The sequence below is a fragment of the Stenella coeruleoalba genome, assembly GCF_951394435.1.
Source record: "Stenella coeruleoalba genome assembly, chromosome: 16".
NCBI classification, from domain to species: domain Eukaryota; kingdom Metazoa; phylum Chordata; class Mammalia; order Artiodactyla; family Delphinidae; genus Stenella; species Stenella coeruleoalba.
Genome location: NC_137162.1, coordinates 7,559,563 through 7,583,548, shown reverse-complemented (window position 1 = coordinate 7,583,548; position 23,986 = coordinate 7,559,563). Strand labels below are relative to the sequence as shown.

The following is a 23,986-nucleotide window of genomic DNA, read 5'->3' as shown; positions in this document are numbered from 1 at the left end:
ACACAGGTCTTGGTGGCTTTCACAAGCTCTTATGAGGACCTAAGACCCACCTGCCTGCTCTCGACCTGGGTGGTGGGGTAAGATTGGGGGAGAAAGCCCACTAGGTGCTAGCGTGGGGTCTCACGAGGGGCTGTGAAGGGCGTCAGGAGGGGCGCTGGGTGACATGACCCCGGACAGTGCCCCCATCCCTGACCACAGAAGCAGCAGAATCCCTGGGACGTACCCACGTGCAAAACCCCCCACAAGAGTGTTTATGCCCGAGCGGGACTGCTTTCAGCTCCCCCTGCAGGGGAGCAGCCCACCCACTTCCGAGGAATTAGGGCCATAGAAGGAGGGTGAGGAGGCCATTTTGTTCGCGGCCTAAGAAGGCCGGCTGTCTGCCTCTCTGGCCAGGCTCACCGGGCCACTTGGTCCGAGGACAACCCTTGCGGGGGGCGGCCGCCACCAGGCCCACCACCTTGGCCGCCAGGCCGCGCCTTCTTTCTCCACCGCCCCCCACTCTGGACATTGCTGAGGCGGCAGCTCTCGCTCTCACTGACCACCCCGCCTTCTGGAAACTACCTCCCTGACCGGGTGGAGACCAGAAGGAATGTGGGGCTCAGCCCGGCAGGGGCGGCAGAAGCACGCTTGGTATTATTTACCAGGGTGCTGGCCTGCCCTCCCCGCTCGCCAGAGGACTCAGATCTGGGCTGGCTACTTCCTTCTTGTGAGGGCGAAGCCGGGCTCTGGGTGACTCTGCTCCACTGCCCCTCCTGCCACGGCTCCCAGAGCTCTGCTCGCGGGCCCTCTGGGCACATCTGCTAAGGCCTCTTCCTCAGTCCACAGCCCCACCTGGATATCGGGCCTCAAAAGGGTCACCAGAGAAGCCAGGCCACCAGGTCCTTACCAGCTCAGGGATGAAGGTCCTGCACGCTACGGGGTCAGCTCCCTGCTTGTCGAGGCTTTGACTCAGGATCATCACCATGGTAAGGACCTCAGGCACTGGGCGCCAGCCCAGGGTGGGCACGAGCCATCTTCGGGTGGGCAGACTTGGGCAGAGGCGACCTCCTGGGCACCCCCCGGATGACGATGTCAGCAGAAACAGCTCCCCATCGGCTGCTCACCCGCAGGGTGGGGCTCTTCCAGGAAACGGACAAGTGTGGTCAACTCCCTGGAAAGATAAAAGAAACGCAGAGGGATTCAGGACTGGCGCAGACCAGGGCCCCGAGAGAGCCGCGCCCTCCCCTGCACGCTGGGACCCCGCTGGGGAATAGAACCGCCTCTCCGCTGCAGGAGAGGTAACCTGGCGGGGGCCACGAAGGCCGGAATGGCCTTCCCGGAGTCCTCACCCACCCCCAGGCCAGCCTTAGGGTGTCCCTAAAGCCAACACCTGGTGGGCACAACAGTGACCCAGCTCAGCCTTGTGGCACCTTTAAGACAGATCTCGGGGTCTGGGCTGCTCACAGACTGCTGTCCCCGAAGTGCACTCAAGCCGTGTGACCTCCTACACTGAGCTAGCCCTACAGACAGCCCAAGGTCGGCTGAGGTCAGACACGGGCCGACCCTGCAGCCGGCAAGGTGGCTCCTGTTCTCCGCCCAGGTCTGAAGGAAACCACTGGAAGAACTAGGAGGGTCCATTTAAAGGCACATACTTCCCATCCTTGGAAGCACCACGATTCCGAAATGACACATTTGCAACACAGGGCGTCTCCGTCCCCTTCCTCAGAATGAGCCAAACCAAGTCCCGGCCTGCACTCACCCCTCTGAGCTCCCAGCAGTGATGGGACCCTCTCTCATCATCGTTCTACACAGCCCGGAGCATCTCCCCGACCCACCCTTATCTCTCACCAAGCAAAAGCCCAAAGAGTGCAGCCTGCAGTCCAGGTTGGGAAAATCGCTCCTTACAAATTAAGTTCTCTGATCCTATTTCCAACCCACCCTCCGTGGTTACACCTTCAGAGGAAGTCACAGAGGTCCGAGGAACCTGAAGATCATCAGGTTCCATCAAAAAGTAAAAAGTAACGATAACAACAGCTCCTAATCTGTAATTAAAATCAAACTGGTCAGTGCAGGAAAATGTTTTAGAATCTGCTGCTCTGTGTAAAAATTAATTGCACCCTGGTATTTACTTGCCGTCCAGATTGTAAATCATATTTTCCTGTTTACTTCGATTAGACTTTACAGTGGGTGTTACTGAAATTGCTCAATTACGGGCCAGCTGGCGAGCACAGGAAAATTACCTTCTACTGTTCTTCGAAAACAAGGTTCATCCAAAGTGCAAAAGCAGGGAAGGGAAGGAGGGAAATCAATACATTTTCAAAGGACTGACTGTTCAGGAGGGAGGGCCGGTGGAGTCTCCAGGCTCCCAGGTCACACTGGGAGACCTGATGCAGAGTTCCAAAGCCACATCAATCTAGAAGTGAAACGTTCTGACCAAGTATGATCTGCCCCAGCAAAGAATTTCAGATCACTCCTCCGAGTCTGGCCAGAAAGCCGAGCCAGGGATGCCAGCCAGCCCCCTGGACGCTTGGCGTGGGAGCAGGGCGGGCCACGTGAGCAGGGGAGTGCCCGGAGTGGTGCTGTGGACTCTCCCTTCAAGAGACGGAGACGAGGCCTGATGGAGGCCGTCTTCTCCCTAGGTGCAACCTCGATTCAGTTCTGGAGCCGCCAGCCATCACCCCAGGCCCAGGGGTGACCCACCCTCCCCATTCCCTTCTTCCCTAACAAGGCAGGAGGGTTCGCTGGTTACAAGCTCAGGTCCTGAGCCAAGCACACCTGAGCTGGAATCCCAGCTGTTGAAATGCATCGTCTGAGTGACCTTTGCCAAGTTACTTACTCTCTGAGCCTTGGTTTGCCTTTCCATACAATAGGGACAACAGTGCCTGCCTCAGAAGATGACTCTGTATCATAAGAAAAGAGAGCTTGGCTTGCTCGGTGACAAGCCCTAGCTCATTTGAAGAACTCAATAAACAAGTAGCTACTGCCACTAGTTTCATGGGGGAGCCTGTGAGTCCCGATCTTTTCTCAGCAATGGACACCCAAGCATCTGTCCTCTCAAATTTTTTTAAAAGGGAAATTCCATCAAAACTTTTCAAAGCTAAATTCCATCAAGAGGAGACTAGCTGGGCTTCCTGGGTGGCAGAGTGGTTACAAATCCGCCTGCCAATGCAGGGGACAAGGGTTTGAGCCCTGGTCCAGGAATATCCCACGTGCCACGGAGCAACTAAGCCCGTGTGCTACAACTAAGCCTGCACTCTAGAGCCCACGAGCCACAACTACTGAAGCTTGCGCGCCTAGAGCCTGTGCTCTGCAACAAGAAGCCACCGCAATGAGAAACCCGCACACCACAACGAAGAGTAGCCCCCGCTCGCAACAACTAGAGAAAGCCCGCGTGCAGCAACGAAGACCCAACGTAGCCAAAAATAAAAATAAATAAATAAATTTTAAAAAAAAGGCGGGGGGGAACTGGCTGTATTATGGCCCATGCCTCTGGTGAAACAGTAGGCGGCCAGTAAGAACGATGCTGTAGAAGTCTTATCGCCACGGAAACACGTTAGCCCATCCGATGCAGCCGCTGTGTACCAAGCACGAAGCTGGATGGAGGAAGCGGTGCAGGTGTCCCAGCTCTCGCAGCTCTGCTCCCACTGGAGCCCCTACAAAAGGCCAGGTCGCACAGAGGCAGCATGACTGGTGAATACCAGAGCACCATATGCTCCTGGAAACTGGGCAGTCAGTAAACACGGCAGGCACTGGAAGGAGGAGGAAGGTCCTGCACGAGCCCTGTCTTCAGGAGTTGTGGAAACACAGTACTGTGAACACAGGTACCACAGCTACGGAAGGCAGATGGAGGAGGGGGTCCCTGGGGCTGAGTCATAAACAGACCCCTTGGCACAGGGACCAATGACATGCAGCACTGCCTGGAAGAGCCCAGGAGTGGGGACAACCCAGACGGCCATCAGCAGGTGACTGGTAACAGAAATCACAGTGTAGCTATGTAAACAAATACCATGTCACCTCTACTGCAGTGTTAATGAGGCAGTTTTAATGGTACAGATACGAAGCACTCTCTAAGACAACACTGTAAACGAAAACAGCAAGAAGAGGAGTACAGCATGGTCCCATAACCATGAGGCCCTGGAGTGGGAGAAGGCACTTTGAGTGTATAGCCTTACACACGGACACGTGCTATTTGAGGATTTCATCCAGTGCATATAACGCCTTTCTGATCAAAAAGAAAACAGGCAAGATTTCAACAGGAAGGGAAGAGGCACCTGGGAAGGGGGAAGCGTGAGCGTAGGATGGCAGCCTGGCCTGTACAGGCGGGGGCAGGCGGGGGGCAGTGAGCACACTACTGGCAGGCACACGGGGCACGTGGAGAGGGGGCAGCAGCAGGACAAGGGGCTGGAAAGACAGAGTCACCCCAGACCAAAGGCTCCGAGTGCCAGACCTTATCATGCGGCCATAGGATGCTCCCAAAGGAGCTGGAGTTGGCTGGGTGGATCTGCTGAAAGAGAATGATTTTTTTTGAACCCTTTGCAGCACCCAGGTCGGTGCCTTGACTACAGCAAGAGCTCCACACGTTTCTGGAATCCGGCTAAATCGTAGCAACATCTGAAATGATCCGGGCACATTCTCAGACCCTGTGAGGCAAATCCAGACCATCAGAGCCTGGCACAATCTGGAATTCCCTGGGATTCCTTTGATCCATGGCATGGGCCTGGCCAAGCTCACTGGGGAATGCCAGTGCCCGTCCAGAGACTCGGAGCCCAGTCTGAGGACGGGGCCAGTTACTTCTCAGGGAGAAGCCAGGAACTCGGCCTTTGAGGGACGACTGGGTGCACAGCTCTGCCCAAGGTAAAAAGGAGGTGCCCCAGGGCCCACAGGGGGCAAGGGAAAGGCCTCCTGAGATCACCTCTGGGGCACAGATCCTGCTCTGGCCTGGTGGGTCTTCTCTTAACCCATGTTAAGAACAGCTTCTATCTACTGAGCCCCTACTGTGTACCGGGCGCTTTATATATCAATACACAACAGATGTAAGTAGTAACAGTGTACAGACAGATGAATCAACTCACCTAGGGTATCAGGGGTGAGCTCCCGGGCTGTGCTTCCCACTGGTGTCCACCTGCAGCAAAGCCCCCACCCCTACCTGCCCCTCCATACCAGATGCATCCTTCAAAGCCCCATCGAGCAACTACCTCGCAACCCAGCAAGTGCACTCCTTGGCATCTATCCCGGAGAAATGCAAGCTTGTGTTCACACAAAACCCTGCCCATGATTGTTCATAACAGCTTTATGCACAACAGCCAAAACCAGAAAACCACCCAGATGTCCTTCAACGGGCGACTAGCTAAACAAATTGTGGAACAGAATCCCATGGAACCCTCCTCAGAACTAAAAAGGGAGGAACTATTGAGATCTACCTGGACGAATCTCCAGGGAATCATGCTGAGTGAAAAATCCCGGTCCCCAAAGGCTAATTACTGCATGACTCCATTTACATAACATTCTTGAAATGACAAAATTACAGAAATGAAGACTAGATTAGTAGTTGCTGGGCATCTGAACGGGCGCTTGGGATGGGGGTGAGGGAGCCGGGGGTGGTTATGAAAAGACACCGGCAGGGATCCTTGGGATGGAAATGCTCTGTATCTCGACTGTATCGCATGGGTGTCAATTTCCTGCTTGTGACTTGTACTATAGTTTTGCAACATGTTACTGCTGGGGAAAACTGAGTAAATGGTACACAGGATTTCTATGATTTCTTACAACTACCCGTGGATTTACAATGATCTCAAAAGTTAAAAATTTTTTTTCTTCCAGTTTTTTTGAGATATGATGGACATACAGCCTTGTGTAAGTTTCAGGCGTGCAGCATCGCGACCTGACTCACATACATCATGAAACGATGATCTCAATAAGTTTAGTGAACATCCATCATCTCATAGAGATACAAAGTGAAACAGAAAATAATTTTTTCTTACATCAAAATTTTAAATTTAAAAAGCCCACTCCGTCTATGCATTTGCCAAAACTCACAGAAGTGAAGACCAAAGAGTGAACTGTACTGCATATACACATAAAATTCCTTTTAAAGAAGGCCACGTGGCAGCCACTGCCTGTAGGGGATCCGATGCAGCGTGAGGCAAGGAGGCGTGCTAAGGGACTGGGCAGCCTCCCCCTCACCTCCCAAGCCCCTTAACTTCAGTTTCCTCATCTTTAAAATGAAAGTGAGAACACCTTTGCTCTGGGGGCTGCTGGAAGAGTCAGGTAAGAAAATGTGTATAAAAGAGCGCAGCACAGAGAAGGCCCCCGACACCGGTGCCCACTCCCCAGGGTACACACGGATGGTCAGCGGGCACCAAGCGACACTGCCCGCGGTTAGTGAGAGGCCTCAACCCAGCCCCGTGGCACCCTGGCCCCAGAGCCCCCTCCGCCCCCTCCCAGCTGCACTCCCAGCCCCCGCCTCCCTGAGGACCAACTATGGGCTGGGCTCCTCTCATTTCATCTCTCGAATTCCTGTGAACAGGCATTGCTATTAACAGTATTCCCATTTTCCAGATGAGAAGACCAAGGCTCCAGGAAAATGAATCAAGCATTTGCCCAAGATCCTACAGCTAGCGGGGGTGAGGGTGAGATCTGAATCCAGGTCTGTCTCCTCAGGACACCGCAGGGACAGGGGGCAACTTTACTTTCTCACACGGGTCCTTCCTAACATGAAACTTTCTTGCTTTTGTTCTGCAGTCTTCAATGTGCCTTCGGGCGTCTGCAACCCTCGAACCCAGCTGTCTGATATCACTGTGGTTGAGACTCTCGGCTTCTGGCAAATGGGAACCCTGCCCGGTGCGCGCTGAACGCCTTTATATATGCAAAAAAGTTTTGCAAACTCTGAGAGTCTATATAACTCTTCAGAAGATTACAGGAGTCTACCAAACGTTTCTGTCATGCATTTTGAAGAGCCACCCTTTAAAGAAAAGAAACTAACCACGCTGGAACTCGCCCAATTAAACGTTTCCTTCTTTTAATATCCTTATCCTGTGTTTACTACTTGTACAAGTTGGTTTTATGGCAGAAGAATATCTCACCACCCCAACACAGGACTCAGAGCAAAACCTAAACATAACCTTGGCCGCTGACAGTGATTTTCCTGATGGCCCAAGCAAGTCATTCCTTTCAGAGCTTCCACTTCCCCCTCCCATGAAGCAAAGGAAATGGGAGAAAAACAGCAATTCTACAAGGTCTTTGGGAAGGCTGCATGCACTTTTAAACTTTCGTAACTTCAGCTGTTGGTGTGACAAAAGCAATCTGTGGGCAGGATCTAGAAGCAAATTTATGAACATGTGGGGAAGGGCATCTTTCAGAGGGTCATGCTGCCTTCTGCCAGATCCTGTGACAAACCCATGGAAGGGTGGAGCAGGCAGAAGAATCCTCTGGTCGCAGTCAAGGCTCACATCTGCCAAGAGCAGGGAAGTAAATCTGTCCGGGGATGCCTTCTGCTTGCTGCTAAGGCATCTGAGTTTAAAGGATACAAGTTAAAAGCTGCCTAGGAACTTTATCAACAGCCCGTACTTTCCCAGACCGAGTTGACATTGGAAAGAGAGTCTGGAGTTTCAATAAGAGAACATGCCCGGAGAATGTGTTTCCCAGACGGCAGTGGAACATTTAAACTAATTCCCTCGGCCCAGGTTCCCAAGTCTTCAGGTCCTCCTGAAAAATAACTGATCAAAGACAGCTATGCCTTCACCGCCTGCAATACACCGACAGAAAAAGAGAGACAGATGAAACCTCTTAAGTCAATACTTTAACCCCAAGGACATGTTTGATACCAAACATTACTGATTTAAGGAAACTCCACAATAGAGGCAATAGCCAGGAAAAAAATACATTTTTGTTCACCATTTTCCTAGTACCTTCCTGGTCTGTATCTGTGGAAATAACAGGTGACACGGAGTCTACCTTTTAACAGTGCATGAATAAAATAAGAACAGCCACTGCAGCAGTGCCAGGCCCCAGGCTTACTGTATCCTCAGAGGAGCCCTACGAGTGGGCACTACTGTTATTCCGTTTTACAGAGGGACAAGCTGAGGTCCAGGCCCAAGGTCATCCAGTTGTAAAGGGTGAAACAGGACTCAAGCCACATCTGCCGAATTCCAAAGTCTTTGAACCACCAAGACTTCTACTCCAGGATCCGTAAACTGTGTCCTAATTATCCCGTAAGTATTTGATTTCTCAAACTGACCAAAAGCTGAAGCACAGATGCTGGGTTTGCAAGACACCTCTTCCCTATAAGCTCTTCCTGTGGTGCCCCAGGCCACACCTCAACCTTCTGGACTTAATGATGAACCGGCACTAGACGTTCCACTGAGGCAGGGAGTGGGGAAGTGAGAGGGTAGGGGTGAAACATAAAGGCACTGATTCCCATCCCTAACCACATGGAGGGGCAGCCGTGCCGGGTGCCGTGCAGAGGTGAAGTACATTCCGGGAAAGCCAGGGTGCCCCCAGGCCTGGGGGATGGTTCTGGCTCCTCACTACATCAGCCGGGATCTGTGTCCATAGGCCCCCCTCTCCCTGGGGCTCTGCTGCCCCTCCCCCAGAGCTCCCCCCCAACTCCCGTCCTTCTCCCCAAGCCCATTTCCAGGGTGTTCACGGGGAGCCCGCCCTCCACACATGTTGTCTGGGTGTGGCCCTGCCTCAGGCCTCCTCTGGTCTCAGCACAGAGCCTGTCACAGCAGGAACCTGAATCAACAGCACACCTGGGGACGAGCACTGAACTCGAGGCCCGGAAGTCACACTTCCCCTCCAGCTCAATCCTGGATGAGCTGTGGCACCCTGGGCGAGTAACAGAACTTTGCTGAGCTTTGTGATCTGTAAAAAGTAAGCCTTGTTCTGCCCCCGCGAGTGGGAAGTTCAGGAAGGAAAGGTCTGCAGAGTGGGGCACCTGAAGAGGGGCCAGGGGTACTGAGGTGAGTCCTTCGGTGAGCACAGTTCGAGCAGAGAGCAGGCCCTTACTCAGCACGTGCGAACTAGTTAACACAGACCACGTCTTCACAGCTACAGCACGGGTGGCTGGGCAGGGGAACGGAACATGCTTGGGACTCCTCTGAGCACCTCGCTGGGAGATGTAGCTGCTGGACAATCAAGTCCATTATTGAGTCTCATGTTCACCCTGGTTCCTGTCTGCACGTGACACGTGAGGAAACTGGGCTCAGAGAGGCAGTGCAACCTGGCTAAACCACACAGCTGACATGCGGCTGCATCAGACTCTCAGGGGGGGCTGTGCAACACTTTCTTGCTGCAAGAATAAAGCATCTGCCGTCCTTAGAGACAGCATGCTTACCCCACCCCTGATTCCTCGCCCCAGAGTAAGGTGTGTCCTTGGAGGTGTTTTCTTCAGTGACTGGGGTGAATATACATTCCCTGGACTAGACCTTCAGGTAATCAAAGGCCACCGAAGGCCCACACTCAGGAAAGGACTAGCAGTCGCATTACCTGGCTGGAAAGTGGCCCAGGCTCCCTTATGAGACTGTCTTAATGGAGGGGAAACAAAATAAAACAGTAAATGAGCTGTTGAACCAAACTGGGAGTCTGTTCTCTGGGACTTTACACAGTCACTCTCCCAGTGTTGTAGGGATTTGCTGTGTTTTTAAGCAAATAACAATTTCAAGAGGAGGGGGAGGAAGAACATTATTCAGGGACATGAAAGTGTTGAGACCCAGAGCCAAAACAAATGTGAACATGGGAACGAGGCAGCCTGTGTTGCTTCTTGAAACTCAAGCCAACTGCATGCATGACGTGTCAAGAGCTCATTCATCAATGAGAACTAACTGACAGGCAAGTTTCCTATATGCGGCCCTGCAGTTCTCGCTACCATTCAAGTCCTTTAAACCTGCCAAACCCTACAAGAGAAGAGCGTCCTATGGACTAGGATCTGCAGAGCAAACTCAAAAGGAGGGAAATGAGGGGTGGGGGGGAGAAGAACCAGTACTTACTGAGGGAGCACAGACTAGACACCGCCTTGTCCTCCAGACCAGGATGAGGGAGAGGAGGGGAGAGAACAGGGGACGGTGAGACACAGCAGGGGCCCCAGAGATAATCTACTGAAATGTTAAGCCACTTATGGCCTAAGACGACCATGACCCCTTCTTCAGTCAGACCTATTTACAAGTACAGTGAATTTAATCAAACCATGATTTGAAACCAAAAGAGATGAGGGGTTAAAAAAAAATTAAAGAAGAACAAAAATAGAGAAGCCCAAACAAGAGGCAGTGTGGCCTGTGTGAAGACAGCAGGACTTGGGACACATGGGTTCTGGCCCTGCCTCTGCCACCGAGCAGCTCTGGCCCGTTTGCCAAGTCACTTCCCCTGTCTGGCCTCAGACCCCTCACCTGACGAATGGAAGACCGGCTCAGACGGGCTCTGTTTCTGCCAAGTGAGCATCGACGTGCAGCCATGCATCAGCTGTGTGGCTCAGCCAGGTCACGCTGCCTCTGTGAGCCTCAGTTTCCTCACCTGTGACATGCAAACGGGAACCCGAGGGAGCAGGAGACTCAGTCACGGAAGGGGCTGCGTGAGCCGCGAGAGGGTGGGAAGGGCCAATGATGCCCGTCCTGCAGCCACTGCTCTGGTGGCCGTGTGTCAGCTGGCCTTCCCGGTCCTGCCCAGACCTGACCTCCAGTGTTCAAGGTCGCAGGAGACCGGACAACAGCAAAGGCCAAACTCTCACTGGCCGCCATCATGAGCCTCAGCCGTGGCCTTCCATATGGCCAAGTGGAGAGTGGGAAGCCACCTTCATATTCCTTCGGGGCAGGTAACCGGGAGGTGGGGTTGCCCCCCTCTCTTACGTACCTACAGGCACGAGTGGGGAGGCTTGCACAGGTGCATTCTCCAAACTCAGTCCTTAAGCACACCAGGGTACCTTTGTGTCTTTCAGTGACATTAACAACATTCAGAATAAGGAGTTTCTTGGAAGGCGAGGAAGTTAGTCACTTACCGGTTTTCACACCTTCATCTCCTACCTCCTGCTACAAAAACAGCCGCTTCCTTTGCAAAATGTTTATGGACTTTAGGGCCCAGAGACAGCAACGTTCTCTCCCTCCTGCGGGATGACCTACCCTCACCCAGGCTGCACGCACGCTTCATGCCAGTGTGGTCCCAGGAGCCCCTCGGGCAGGGGGAGCGTCCCCGTTCCTGCCCGGCCACACACCAGCACTGCCCTCACAGAAGCCCCGGGCCGCTGCACAGAGCAAATGGAGCCTCCCAGCAGCTGGCACCGGGGACACAGCTGGGAGGCAGCCTCTCTTCATCTCAGGGACCTGGGGGCTGGTGGCCTCACACGGTGACACAAGCATCACACTGAAACACGGGCGGTGACGCAGGAGGGGACCAGGAGCTCTGTAAGAACTGTGAGGGACACGAGAACCAGGTTTCCCATCTGCCACCCACTTGGAGGTCACACCCTGATCTCACCTCGCAGACCAGGACTTCACCCTCCTGATCCGACCGATTTTACAGGGTCTGGTATAGAAATTAATCAGCCGGGCTAACCAATCTACACTGAGGCTTCCGCCTTCTCCCCTGCCCCCCACACGGCCAGCTGCACCGCACAGTCAAGAACGCTGTCATCTGCCAAAACAAAACTCTTCAGAGAGACTGCCAGACAGGTCCGTCATAACGACAGGTATCCGTGAGCTCCGGGGCACCTCTCAGTCAAATTCCCAAAGCCATCTCTCTGGTGCCTCCCAGGGGGCTTCTGAAGGGCGGGACAAACTCTACTAAGATGACTCTGACATCAGCTGCAGCATGGTGGCGAGGGAGCCATTCTATGTGTAACAACGGCCATCTGCCTGCAGAAGGACCTCAACAGCACCAGACTGTTGACTCTTCAGGAGGAGAAAGAGGCTCCTGTAAGAAGGGCTGCCCTGAGGTCCTAATTCAAAGCAAAGCCCAGAGATTCGGCTCTGAATCACTTAGCACTGTTCAGGGACCGAACAGAAGGAGCCTGGGAGCAGCTGCGTGTGGGTCTTGAGCTCCTGCTTCACCTTCTGGCAGAGTGTGCGGGCAGGAGAAGGGAGGGGCGCCTCATTTGCAAACCCATCTCCACTTCCTCTAAGCATCCTGGATATGACAACCCCGGCCTCCCGGGCTCAGAGCAAAGACCTCGAGGGGGTTAAAGAGGAAACGATATGGCCAACCAGATTCAAGCCCTGCTGAACTCTTCCAGAGCCTTGGTGGGGTGGGGGGGGTGCTAATCTTGACAGCTCTAAGTGAGACTCAAAACACCCTCAGAGAGTTTTACCTTCCAGAGGTGAGCAGATCATCGTCATCAGAAATGGCCCAGGCCCCGGAAGAAACAGAGGTTCACTCCACTGTTTGTCCACAACATATCCCAAAGTACCTGAAAAAGCAGCAAATGTGCCCGCGGCCGCTGTAACTGTCGTGTTATTCTCATCGTCCTCTAGGGGAGCCATCGAACCGAGTTTTGGTGCCAGCTTGTCCTGCCCTCAGGAAGCTCATTTCACTAAGTCAGCAGCAAAACTCTACAGCTAGGCCTCGGAGCACCTCCCACACCCACCAGCGAGCTGGCCTTCGCCTCGCCTGGAAGGAGCCTCACCCGGAAGGAGCCTCATCTGGAGGAGTTACCAAACGTGCGAGAGCAGGAAGGCTACAGCTGACACAGGTAACACCAGCCTCCTTGACCAGGAGTAAGCCCAGGGGAGACGGGCATAAATCATCAACGTTCTCAGAGTTAACAATAACGATAATCAAGTTAAAAAAAAAAAAGCTGTCAGACTGAATAAGGGGACAAGATGAGAATGGATGAAATGTAACAGGTACTGGTCAGGGCCCAGCATTTAGACACCAAAACCAAGTTTCAGGTGTGCTAGGTGAATAGTTAACAGCAGGCTGTCCTCCCTGAAAAGCCTGATAGGACAGGAGTGGTGCACAAAAGCATATGTAAGTCACAGGCCCTCTGCCCAAGGAAGTAAAAATTATTAACTGATGCATGAGTGAAATGAAAAGTAAAATAAAATGCACTAAGAGGCAGAGTACATTTTAAAAGACAAATTACACGATATCATAACAGGGCCTTCTACGGTTCAAAAATGAGCACCGCAGGGCTTCCCTGGTGGCGCAGTGGTTGAGAGTCCGCCTGCCGATGCGGTCGGCATCGGTCCGGGAAGATCCCACATGCCGCGGAGTAGCTGGGCCCGTGAGCCATGGCCTCTGAGCCTGCGCCTCCAGAGGCCCACGTACCGCAAAAAAAAAAAAAAAAAAAAAAAAAAGAGCATCGCAACCTTGATGGGGTGGGTGCAAAGCCATGCTAGGATCTCCTCCTCCCAGTCCGTGGTGGGTGTTCTTCCCGGGCAGATTCTTTTATGAATTGATACATCAATTATGAATAAATCGACAAAACATTTGCTAGAGCCATGATGTTCACGAAGCACAAAGCCTGGCAAGTGCCTGGAAGTGGCATCCACGTCCACCAGGCCCCAGCAGACAGGGCTGGCAAAGCTGCTCTGCAGGCCCCTGGTCTGGCCTTGCCTGGCCGCTGTGAGTGGTAGGAGGGTCAGAGTCTGGCACAGGTGCCCAAGGAGCAGTCCCTCCGAGCAATGTTGACCACTCACCCCTGGGTGAGTGGTGTTTCACGAGCCCACGGTGGGTCCGCTTTCTTAGAGGGGTCAGTGATGGGAGGCAGCACCAGAATGAAACAGTTTCTCCCCCAAATTCTCAGCAGAACCCAATTCAAAAGTCACTTGCCTTCCACAAAGAGGAACAGGGCAACTTCTAGAGCGAGGAAGCAAAATATAAACTGGGCCAATGTCTCTGTGCCATTCTACTGCCATCCTGGCGGCTCTCCTCCTGAACCTCAGGACCCTCAGATGCCAAGTTAACCTGCCCTACAGATAAGCCTGCTTGGGTGCAAAAAAAAATATGCGCCTTCAGCACAGATAGGACAGAAAGCAACTTAACTGCCTAACAGTAAGGACAGGATAAACAAATGTCCCGACATCCACGCAAAGGACAAAATGCAGCTTTTCAAAAGGCCTGATAGGCGCCAACAGGAAACCATCTTCCAGTCGAGCGCTAAGTGAAAGAGCAAAGACACACAGTGGACACAGTAAGCTCCTATTTGGGTAAAACTAAATAAATGTAACAATAATACAGAAGAAACTTAATATCAAGAGTCTTCAGGGAGAGGAAGTGGGTTGCTGAGAACAAAGGGGAGAGGAGACTCTTCAAGGAATACCATTTTGTACATTTTGAATTTTGAAGGTACGACCTATGCAAAAAATATCTAAATTTTTAAAAATCAAAATTGTATATATATATATACATACTTGCGCATCAATGGAATCTCTCTGGGAGAACAAAGAAAAAGGCGACAGGAGTTCTTCCAGAGACAGAAGCAGAGGTATATATGAGGGACAGGGATGGGGGGAGAGTTACTTTTCACAGCTGAGTTTGTAACAAGCGCATATACTGCCTATTCTTAAAGACTAATTTTCACACACAGAGCTGCTTATAGCTCCCCAAACACCCCACGCTGTTCCACGTGTCCAGACCTTCGCTCACACTGGGCCCTCTGGCTAGAACTTGCTCCCTGCTTCCCCCTGCTCCCCTCTCAGCCTCTTCAGCCTCCAGCTGAGCTAACTACTCTCAGCTTTTAGACTCCACTCAGGTGTCTCCTCCTCCAGGAAGGCCTCGCCCAAACTGCAGAGTACGAACCAAAGGAGCATGAAATGAACTGGCAGTGTGTCCGTCTCCCCCATTGACTGCAGCCTTCGGGAGGGCACGAGCCCAACCACGGTCCCCGGAGTCCCGGGACCTGGCACAAAGAACAGCTCTCAGGGAATGTTTGCTGAACCAAAGAACACATTCACTACATTAAGTCAGTTCTCAACTTTCCTGATGCCAAAAGCTATTGAAACCTCTTGCTTGTGGGGTTTCCTACAGCTATCAAAATTGTGTTGTTAACACTAATTCGAAGCATTACACCTCCTGGTCCATGGAGGGGCTGGGCTCAAAGCTGTCTGGGTTCCACAGCAGCAGAGCACAAGCAGAACCTGTGGTTGGCACAAAATCACTCTGTCTGATACCGCTCACCTCCTGGAAACTTGCAAATACTCATCAGAGGCTCCTTGCTTGGGCAGGCGGGCGGGCAAGTGGCCGGCCCTTCGCACTCCCAATCCCAGGAAAATCTCGGCCCAGGGTGTTCCCTATGGTTTTGTTTCCCAAGTTCGGCCTTTAGGAGAAAGCACCTGGCTGCCCTCAGGGCTTGCTGGGAGGCAGCACCCCTACAGGCCAGCGTCTCCTGAGAAGGAGGGGGGCCTGCACGGTGAGCACGATGGGGTCGAGGGGCAAGATTATCCGGGAGAAGTCAAACGTGCACGTGATGCTGTGCTCCTGAACGAAGGGCATCTTCTCTGAGGGACTTTAAATCAACAGGCAGATCCTGTGCACACCCTGCGCTGTTTCTCTCGTCATTTCCTCATGGTACGAGAGCCCCAACCCAAGTCCAACACCCCCCGGGCTGGCTGTACCAGGGGCTGAGGCAAGAAGGCAGGTAGGTGTACCAACCAAGTTCACACAAACCAAGTGTTCAAACAGGTTTACCGCAAGGCACGACGAGTGCCGGGGGGGATGCAGGCTACGGGACAGGAGTGAGCTGTGACCCAAGCAGGGAGGTAAAGGTCTGGGGAGGGGTCCTAGAGAAGGTGGCATGAGTGTCGGACTTTGCGGGCAGATAGGAGTTCAACAGCCGGAGACAGAGCGAGGGGCTCCCCAGAGGAAGCCCATCAGTGACGCGTCCAGCACCCCAGGGAGCTGGGAAGCCAGGAGGTGAGGCCCCTTCCCAGATTCGGGTGGAAGCAGCCCCGCGCCGCCCAGTCGGGCACGTGTCCGGCTGATGCCCGCGCCCCTCACAAAGCCTTGGGCCGGGGGGGGGGCTCCGCCATCCAGGGCAGCCTCAGCGGCACCAGCCTCCCCACTCCTGGCCCGGCCCCACCTCGCCCGGCTCCCCTCTAGCTCTTGGGGGTCTGCCCCGCCACACCTGTCCTGCTCTGCCTTGTGCCGTTGAGAGCACCAGGCCAACAAGCTGAGCCATAAGGGGCACGAGCGGGTGCTTTACTCAGCCGAACGGAGCCAGGCGACCCAGGGGATCCTCACAGGGGATCAGAAACCACCCCCCTTCACAAAACGGCGGCATCAAGGTACACAGCCGCAGGACAGTTATTTCCATCTCCCAGTGCACCAACAGCCCCGGCGCTGACCCACACCGCTAGCCCAGAATGCCGACAGACAATACAGCAATTGTGTCCTCCCTTGGGAAGGGGGAGTGGCCACCTCCAGCCCCACATGAGAATGTCACGATCGTCTCGGACTCCCGAGCTACAAATATGTGATCAAGGCATGTGCCGAGCACGCGCTCACCACGTGTTTGCATGGCTATGAAAGCACAAGGGCCGATGTGCTTCAGCTGCCGGGGACTAGGTCTGGGGGCGGCAGAGGACAGGGTAACGAAAGGAGTCAGAAAAACAGCACAGAAACGCTTCATTCAAAACCATGACTGCTTTATTGTCCCCTAGTTTTTGAGGAGTGGGAGTGGAAGGGGGGACACTCCTTTACAAAACAAAACTGCAAAGCGAAGCAACATTGCTGACTGCCGTCGCCTCCCAGCTATTCCATCCTAGGCTAAAGACAGGAAAGAGGCAGTGATTTCAGATTCACTCTGGACAACTGAAAACCAAAAATGAGATGCAATCAATCTTCGCAGGCAGGCAACCACCACTGACAGCTCAGATCCGTACAGCCTCCAGCTGACGCTGTACGGACGCGGGCACATCACTTCCGGGCTCTGGGCCTCAGGTGCCCAGTTGTAACAAGAGCTCTTTCACTTCCAGAAGCCCAAGCTGGGCTCATCTGTTGGCAGGTAAGAGAAAGAAGGGATAGAGCACCTGATTCTGGGCATGGTTGGTGCCCCAGTTCCCATCACTACATGCGGACACGCATTTCAGGACACCTGAGTCAAAGGGCACCTCGGCCTCAGGACTGATACCTGGAAAGTCGAGCAACATGAAGGGAACAAGCTGCCCAGGAGGAGGCAGGGTTACCCAGCACCTCCATGCCAGATGTTAGCTCAGCCAAGTGCGGCCTTTCTTTGATGAGAATGGGTAAAATAAACCTACGTGGGAAACCAAAGTTCAAAACTCAAAATCATCAATGTTGCCTCCTCTGGTATCCAGGGTCCAGATTAACGGGGTTGGAGGCAGGGGCAGAGAGTGGGTTAGAAAAAAGAATTACCTAAAGGTAGAAAATAAATGTTTCTCCAACTATTATAGTGAGAGTCTAAAGATAAACAGCTTCCATAAAAATGGCTGGTGTCTTACTCTGCTGGGGCTGCTGCAACAGAATACCATCAACTGGGTAGCTCATAAACAACATTTATTTCTTGAGGTTCAGGAGACTGGGAAGTCCGAGCTGACAGGCTCTTCTTCATTGATGGTCATTTTCTCATGCGTCCTCACATGGCAGAAGGTCTGAGGCCTCTCTCTCTGGGGTCCCTTTTGTAAGGGTCTAATCCCATTCGCGAGGGCTCCAACTTCATGACTTGGTCACCTTCCCAAAGTCCCCACCTCCTAATACCATCACTTTGGGCTTTAGGTTTCAACACACAAATTTGGGGGGGATATAGACATTCGGTCCATAGCAACTGGAAAATGAAACATCTTTGGACACCTAGGGTCCAGTTTCCCAGGTGATAAGATGCAAAGCTTTGTAAGCATGTACCTCTGCACAGCAGGAAGTAAAAAGGGAGAGCAGGCTCATACGCAGGGCAGGCATTCGAGTCACCGGCTGGGACCCAAACCCTTGCCGGGGTAAACACTGGAGCGTTTGGCGCCTGCTTCAACAATGTGGTTCCAGTGCAGTGGTTCTCAAAGTGTGGTCCCGGAACCAGCGGCTAGCAGCCTCACCTGGGAGCCTGTTAGAGATGCAGTTTCACTCTCCACCCCACACTGACTGAAGCAGAGACTCTCTGGGTGGAGTCCGGCAATCAGTGTTTTAACAAGCCCTCCAGGTGAGTCTGGTGCCCCCGAAAGTTTGAAAACCAATGTTTTAGTGGATTTGGTACTTAGAACCCTGATACTTGGGGGGACAATTCTGCAGATGAAAACACTGGAGTCCATCAAGGTTAAGTCTCTTGCAAAAGACCATGAGGTCAGAATCGGGTGGAAGCCCTAGGCCCCACCCCCAGCCCTTCGTCTAGGCCAGGATGCGGGGACCTAGATAAAGATGACCCAGTGCTTGTCCTTAAGGAGTTCCCAGCACCCCCTAGAATGCACTCAAGAACACCAGTGGGGCGGGGCCTTCGGGGTCCTTCTCAGGAGTCTCAGCCCAGTGGAATCAGGGGGCGGACAAAGCTCCCAGGCATGGAATGGACTGGCTGGGAGGGGATGAGGAAGCAGATGAGGATGCCACATTTCTGCTGCAGATCAGGGGGCCAGGAGGGCTTTCAGGCAGTGGGACTTGTGGCCCACATTTCTCAAATTCAGCCAACAACCCAGAATGACACTAAGAAGCCCAAAGGTTGACAGTGTAGTGAAATGTGTGAGAATCAGAAGAAAAAAAAAAAATTGTTTGCAGAATATTTGCCACAAGAGGAGGAAAAAATGGGGTTGAGGAAAAAAAGTAAACGAAAGGAGTGATGATGTTAAATATTTGGAGGAATCTGGGAAGAAAAACTCAATTCCTGAAAGAATATAAATCGCCATTGGGAGGCTCTTTACTTCCACTTGCTTCACCGAGTCTCTGTCGGAAAGAATAAGCTAAGAGGCTCTGAGAAGCGTGTTCTCATTCACCCTAAGACATTGTTCTCTTTCAACCACCAGCAGAAGTTATCTACTTGATATGTGGCCACTAGACTGCCTGTCAAGATAATTTAGAGATTAAATCTTTGTTTAAAAAGAAAAAATCTCGCAGCATCTGTTAAAATCATGGAAGCACTTTTGGACTAAGAAGATGAAACTGGGTGAAGCACCTGAGTGACTTTAGCGGGGCTGGGGGACAAAAAGGATCCCCAAGTCACCTGGCATCGCAGGGCAACCGGAATGAACTCTGGGGTGGAGACCGGCTTCCAAAGAGTCAGGCACCTTGTTCGAGGAGCTGACCCCGAGCCGCATCAGGGGTTACATCGGGAACAGCAAGGGGAAAGCTCCACACAGATGAACGAAGCACTTCCCCTGCCCTGAGCCCGGCTCATCTCTGTCAGTTTCCTTGCAGGTGGAACAACAGGCCGGATAACGGAGGGAGTGACCCTGTGCAAGGGGCATTTCCACCACAGCCCCGCCTTGCACCATACAACCTGGGGGGCCAGAAAACCTGAATCTACCTTCTGAACGTCTTGTCCACTCCAGAGATCTCCAACTCAAATGCCTTCTAGAGCCAAGCAGGGAACAGAAACGAGTGAAACACGCTGGGTGGAAACTGTGACGCAGAGCCGGGGACGTGGCCCGGGGAGGGTGGACGGCTAACACTGTGCGGCTGCAGGGGAAAGCGGGCCCAGGATAATATGAAAGATCTGATGCGTCAGGAAAAGCTGAAAATCTAGACTTCTTTGTACAATCCCACTTTTTAAATGTTGTCAATACATGCAAAAATGCATAAAGCATCATGGGGGCCAAACAAATCTTGCCCAAGGACCACATCTGGCCCCCAGACCACGAGTGCACAACCTCTGGTCTAACAGACACTGATTATTCAAGCTCTGAAATCGCCCAGACAACTGCATTACACCTTGGTTTGAAGGGCCCTGTGGATTCGCCCATGCTGAGCACCCCACAGTCACGCATATCCATCTGCATCACTCCTGGCTCCTTCCGAGCTAGAGGAAGGCCTAAAAAGGACTAGAAAGCGCAGACTGTCTGAAATCCTGAGCACATCAAAGCAGCAGCACGATACTCCCGATCCCGGACAATGGAGGCCTGCCTTCCCACGCACATGCCTGCAGAGGTGGGCGAGCTGCGGCACCACTGGGGGCAGAGGAGGGCCTGGGACCCGCCCCTGTCCTCACCAGGAGAGCTCCCTTCAGACCTCGCCCACAATGGGGGATCAGGGAAGGAAGGCGTTTCCATGCCAAATTCTTTAAACAAATCCAAGTAAACCCAGCAGATGGAAGAGACGATTCTGGATCTCTGACGCCTACAGATGGCTGGCTTTGGTCGGGTCATCGTGAACAGAACAGATGCTTCCTCCATCACAACTCCTGCACAGAACACAGGATTCTGTTTTGATGACATCTGTGCAAGATATAGAAATGAGAGGGGGGTTTCCTGCCTTTTATTTCATAACAGCCCTGGACAAACGAAGACTTCTTGTGCCATAACAACACAGTCAAAGGAAAGCTCCACGAAGTAGGTTTTCTTAAATGTCAACCCGCACAGCAACCTGCTTCTCTGCCCACAGGCCATGAAAAAGTGCGAGTGGGGAGCCCATCCAGAGGAGGAAAAGATTCCTCTTTCAAATGGCAGCATGGTCCATGATGGGGGTAACGCCGGGTATGGAGGAGATGAACTGGGGTCCAAGCCAGGCTCTAGCCTGTTAGGACCTGTCCTCTCAGGGATATGCCGGGAGCCCAGTTCCTCCCGGTGGGGCGGAGCTCATTATCCAACAGCCGACTGTATGATGATCAGATGAAATACAGGCACAGTGCTTGGCACATAGCAGGTGCGCAACAAACACCAGCTCGCTAAGTAATAAACAACTTCCACTGTAAACTTCTTTGTGCCAGGGTTCTTTCCAGGCACATGCAACGTATCCCCTTTTCTGGGTGTTGAGACAGCAGTGAGCAATTCTGCGCACAGCCCAATCTGCCGTGCTCTCAGGTCCCCACCGGCTACAGAAGGCAGACCCAGGAGACCATTCTGAGTGGCTGGCTAAAGGCAAGAAGAGTGTCAGAGGGGGGCGCACAATCAAGTCTGGGCTTCCAGGGCTATTCTTTCCCTTTTTAAAGCAAGAGCGGAAAAAAAAAAAAAAAAAAACTCTGTGTGCATCCTCTTAACTCCAACTTCCTCCTTACCAAGCACTTCTTTCATGCAACTGTTCTATGGCTAAATGCACCAGACTTATCTGGTTTTCTCCCTTTTTCACTCTTGCCCAAGGTCCTGAAAGCTCCGCCTGATATCTTAGGCTTGCATTTTGGAGAAGTTTCCATCCTGACTGTAAAGGGAGCGTGCACTGTCTAAGCCGGGAAGATTCGTGCAGACTGGACCCATGTAAACCCAACATGGAGAGGTCTAGCCGTTCCCAAGAGCAGGAATGGACTGCACTCCTGACAAAATGCAGCATCTCATTAATGCAGCTAGCCCGGGGCCAGGACAGCCCAGCGGTATACAACCACGCAGCTTTTCTCCACACTCAGTCTATCAGCGCACACCAACGGCAAGGAGACGGTTCCAGCACCGATGCATTACTTACAGTCAGGCCCAATGAACAGAGTTCAAATCTATGTTCTCCACGTTTGCCTTCACACCTCAAAATGACTCCACCTCTAATTATAGCTTCCAAAGAGACTCCTATTAGGTAACATGGGAACGAAGCAAGACACGAGCTACAGTTCAGCCCAGCTCCCAGCTGGTCAACAGACTGTCCCAGTGTTGCAGCTGATGTCATTTTAAGGAGAAAGCCACGTGATGCTGGCTGGCAGAGGGGCCTGGAACTTGTCTTCCTTCCTCATGCTACACAGTAGCCACCATTCTGAATGAATAAAGTAGTTCCTTATCTGTCGCCCATGGAAAACATGGCCACATCATCAAAACAAAAATGTTCCCATCCCAGCACAGTAGGAACAGTGGTACAACCCATCGGGTCCAGATGATCCAGAACAGAGCACGATCTGAATACAGGGAAGTTTGGATTTCTGTGGCTGTCCGCAGGGCCCGGCGCGCGCACGCACCCACACATGCGCACGCACACACGGGGTGGGAAGGGGGAGTGCTGGGTGCAGCAGAGCTGATGCGGCCGCGGGTCCAGGTGAGTCAGGAGCTGGGGTCACAGGCTGGAGGGTAGCAGGGCTGAGGGGGTCCTCAGGTAGCAACTGGTCACCTGCAGTTGGCGACCATGGCCTGCACGGTGTGGCTGGCTTGCCCACGGTCACATGGAAGGTGTGGGGCAGCTTCTTCACTCCAGGCCCAGGCCCCCTCTGTCATGTCACACATTTTCCATCACCTCTGGGTCAACGGACTCATTATCCATTCTGTGCTCTGGGGCCAGGAAAGTCGGTGTCCTTTCTTTCACTGGAATGCCTCCTCTACACTTGTGCTTCCCTCAGATTTGGATTTTCCACACACTGACAGTCTAGCACACCTCTGCCCCCCGGAACTTTCTGTGATGCTGGCTAAGTTTTATATCTGTGCCGTCCAACCTGACGGTGAAAAGCTGCACGTGGCTACTGAGCACGTGACGAGTGGCTAATGCAAGTGAAGAACTGAACTTTCTATTCCATTCTATTTTAAATTTAAATAATCACAATTGTGTCAATTATCCCTCAATAAATCTGGAAAAAAATTTAAGCAGTTACATGTGGCTAGCGACTACCATATTGAACAGCACAGGTCTGGAGTACAGAGCATCCTTATAGGGACGGGGTCAGCACATTTTTTTTCTGTAAAAGGCCAGACAGTAAATATCTTAAGCTTTGTAGACCATATGGTCTGTCACCCCTGCTCAGCTCTGCTGTGGCAGCACAAAGGCAGCCACAGACACCACGTACACAAATGAGTGTGGCTGTGTGCCAATAAAACTTTATTTACAGGAACAAGCCATGGGCCAGATTTGGCCTGTGGGCTTAGTGTGCCAACCCTGATCTAGAGTACAGGGCTGAAGTTCAAATCCCAGGACGACTGCCCAGCAGCTGGATGATCTTGGGCATCTTTATCTTATTAAACCTCAATTTCTTCATCTAGAAAAAGGGAACATAGTATCCACTTCTCCGGGTGGTTATAAGAATTAAATGGGAAGCTGGTAACACACTTAGCACAGGGCCAACACAGATGGGCGTTCAAAAAGTCCTTGAGGGTGAATGGAAACTGCATACGTACTGGGTGCTCTGACTTAAAAATATCCCACTGCTTCCTCCCTTTCCTGTGAAGTGGACACTAATACCCCCAGCCGACAGAGAAGTGGCTGGTTCAAAGTCAAAGACAATAAAGTGGCAGGACTAGAACCCAGGGCTCCCGTTTCCTGGTTCCTTGCCCTGGTCTCCCTTCCTCTCAGGCTTTTCCAGCTGACATGAGCTCTGCCCAAGGTTCCGCTTGACTGGGCTCACGTGAATCACCTTGTACTGTAAGAGGCTCGCATCCTTTACAAAGGAAATTGTCAAAAAAAAACAAAGTCAATGACTTCCTGAGGGCTCTACGATGTCGTGCTCTACTGGTTCCTGTTCTGTCCACTGTTCTGGGGCCCCTGTCACCACCAGAGACCCCTCATCTAAGGCTGTCAATTACCAGTACACCATGGGAACACAAGGTGGGCAGGGTCAGAATGAGGTTCGGGTGCTGCAGGTCCCTGTGAAGATCTGGCTGTCGCCCTTCACAGCCCCGCCTCCCCACAAGTCCTCCAAAGTTGAAAAACGCTACCCCTACCCTGGTGATGGGGTCACACAGAGACGCTCTCTGCGATTCCTTAGAGAACTGCACGATCTGACGTGAGCAGGCCCAGCTCAGATACGGACGCGGTGCTGGCTTCCACCTTCCTCTCGGCTTCCTCCTGAGCAGAACGAGGTGCCGAGGTCTGCTCCCCCATCTCCTCAGCAGAGTCAGCCAGGACCATTCCCGAGCAGAGGAGACAGCGCTCAGGATCGCCATCTTCTTCCCCAAGGGCCCTAAGTAAGACACCATCGGCTGTGCCCGCCATGCTGGCTTAACTGCAACAACCAGGGCATGGGGCCAAAACCCCGAACAGAGGCCAAATCGGAGACGGGCAGCCAGCTGGATGGGGGCGGGCCCCTGGGCCCCGG

The 23,986-nt window shown here is 52.7% G+C and overlaps 2 protein-coding genes across 4 annotated transcripts in view; both read right to left on the bottom strand.

Annotated features, from left to right (window-relative positions):
* The window catches only part of FAM53B (family with sequence similarity 53 member B), a 74,139-nt gene extending 73,125 nt beyond the window's left edge, over positions 1-1,014 (bottom strand). The window contains exon 1 of the mRNA XM_079900995.1: positions 887-1,014. Within this exon, the coding sequence (XP_079757121.1) occupies positions 887-964 (78 nt within the window). The 5' untranslated portion in view covers positions 965-1,014. The remainder of the gene's footprint in view (positions 1-886) is intronic.
* Positions 1,015-1,028: 14 nt separating this feature from the next.
* The window catches only part of EEF1AKMT2 (EEF1A lysine methyltransferase 2), a 72,900-nt gene continuing 49,942 nt past the window's right edge, over positions 1,029-23,986 (bottom strand). For 2 of the 3 annotated variants that reach the window (XM_079900999.1, XM_079901000.1), the window contains exon 7: positions 1,055-1,150. In XM_079900999.1, the coding sequence (XP_079757125.1) occupies positions 1,072-1,150 (79 nt within the window). In that variant the 3' untranslated portion in view covers positions 1,055-1,071. Of the gene's footprint in view, positions 1,151-23,986 lie in introns of all 3 variants that reach the window. The other variant, XR_013824402.1, reaches the window with a different exon arrangement.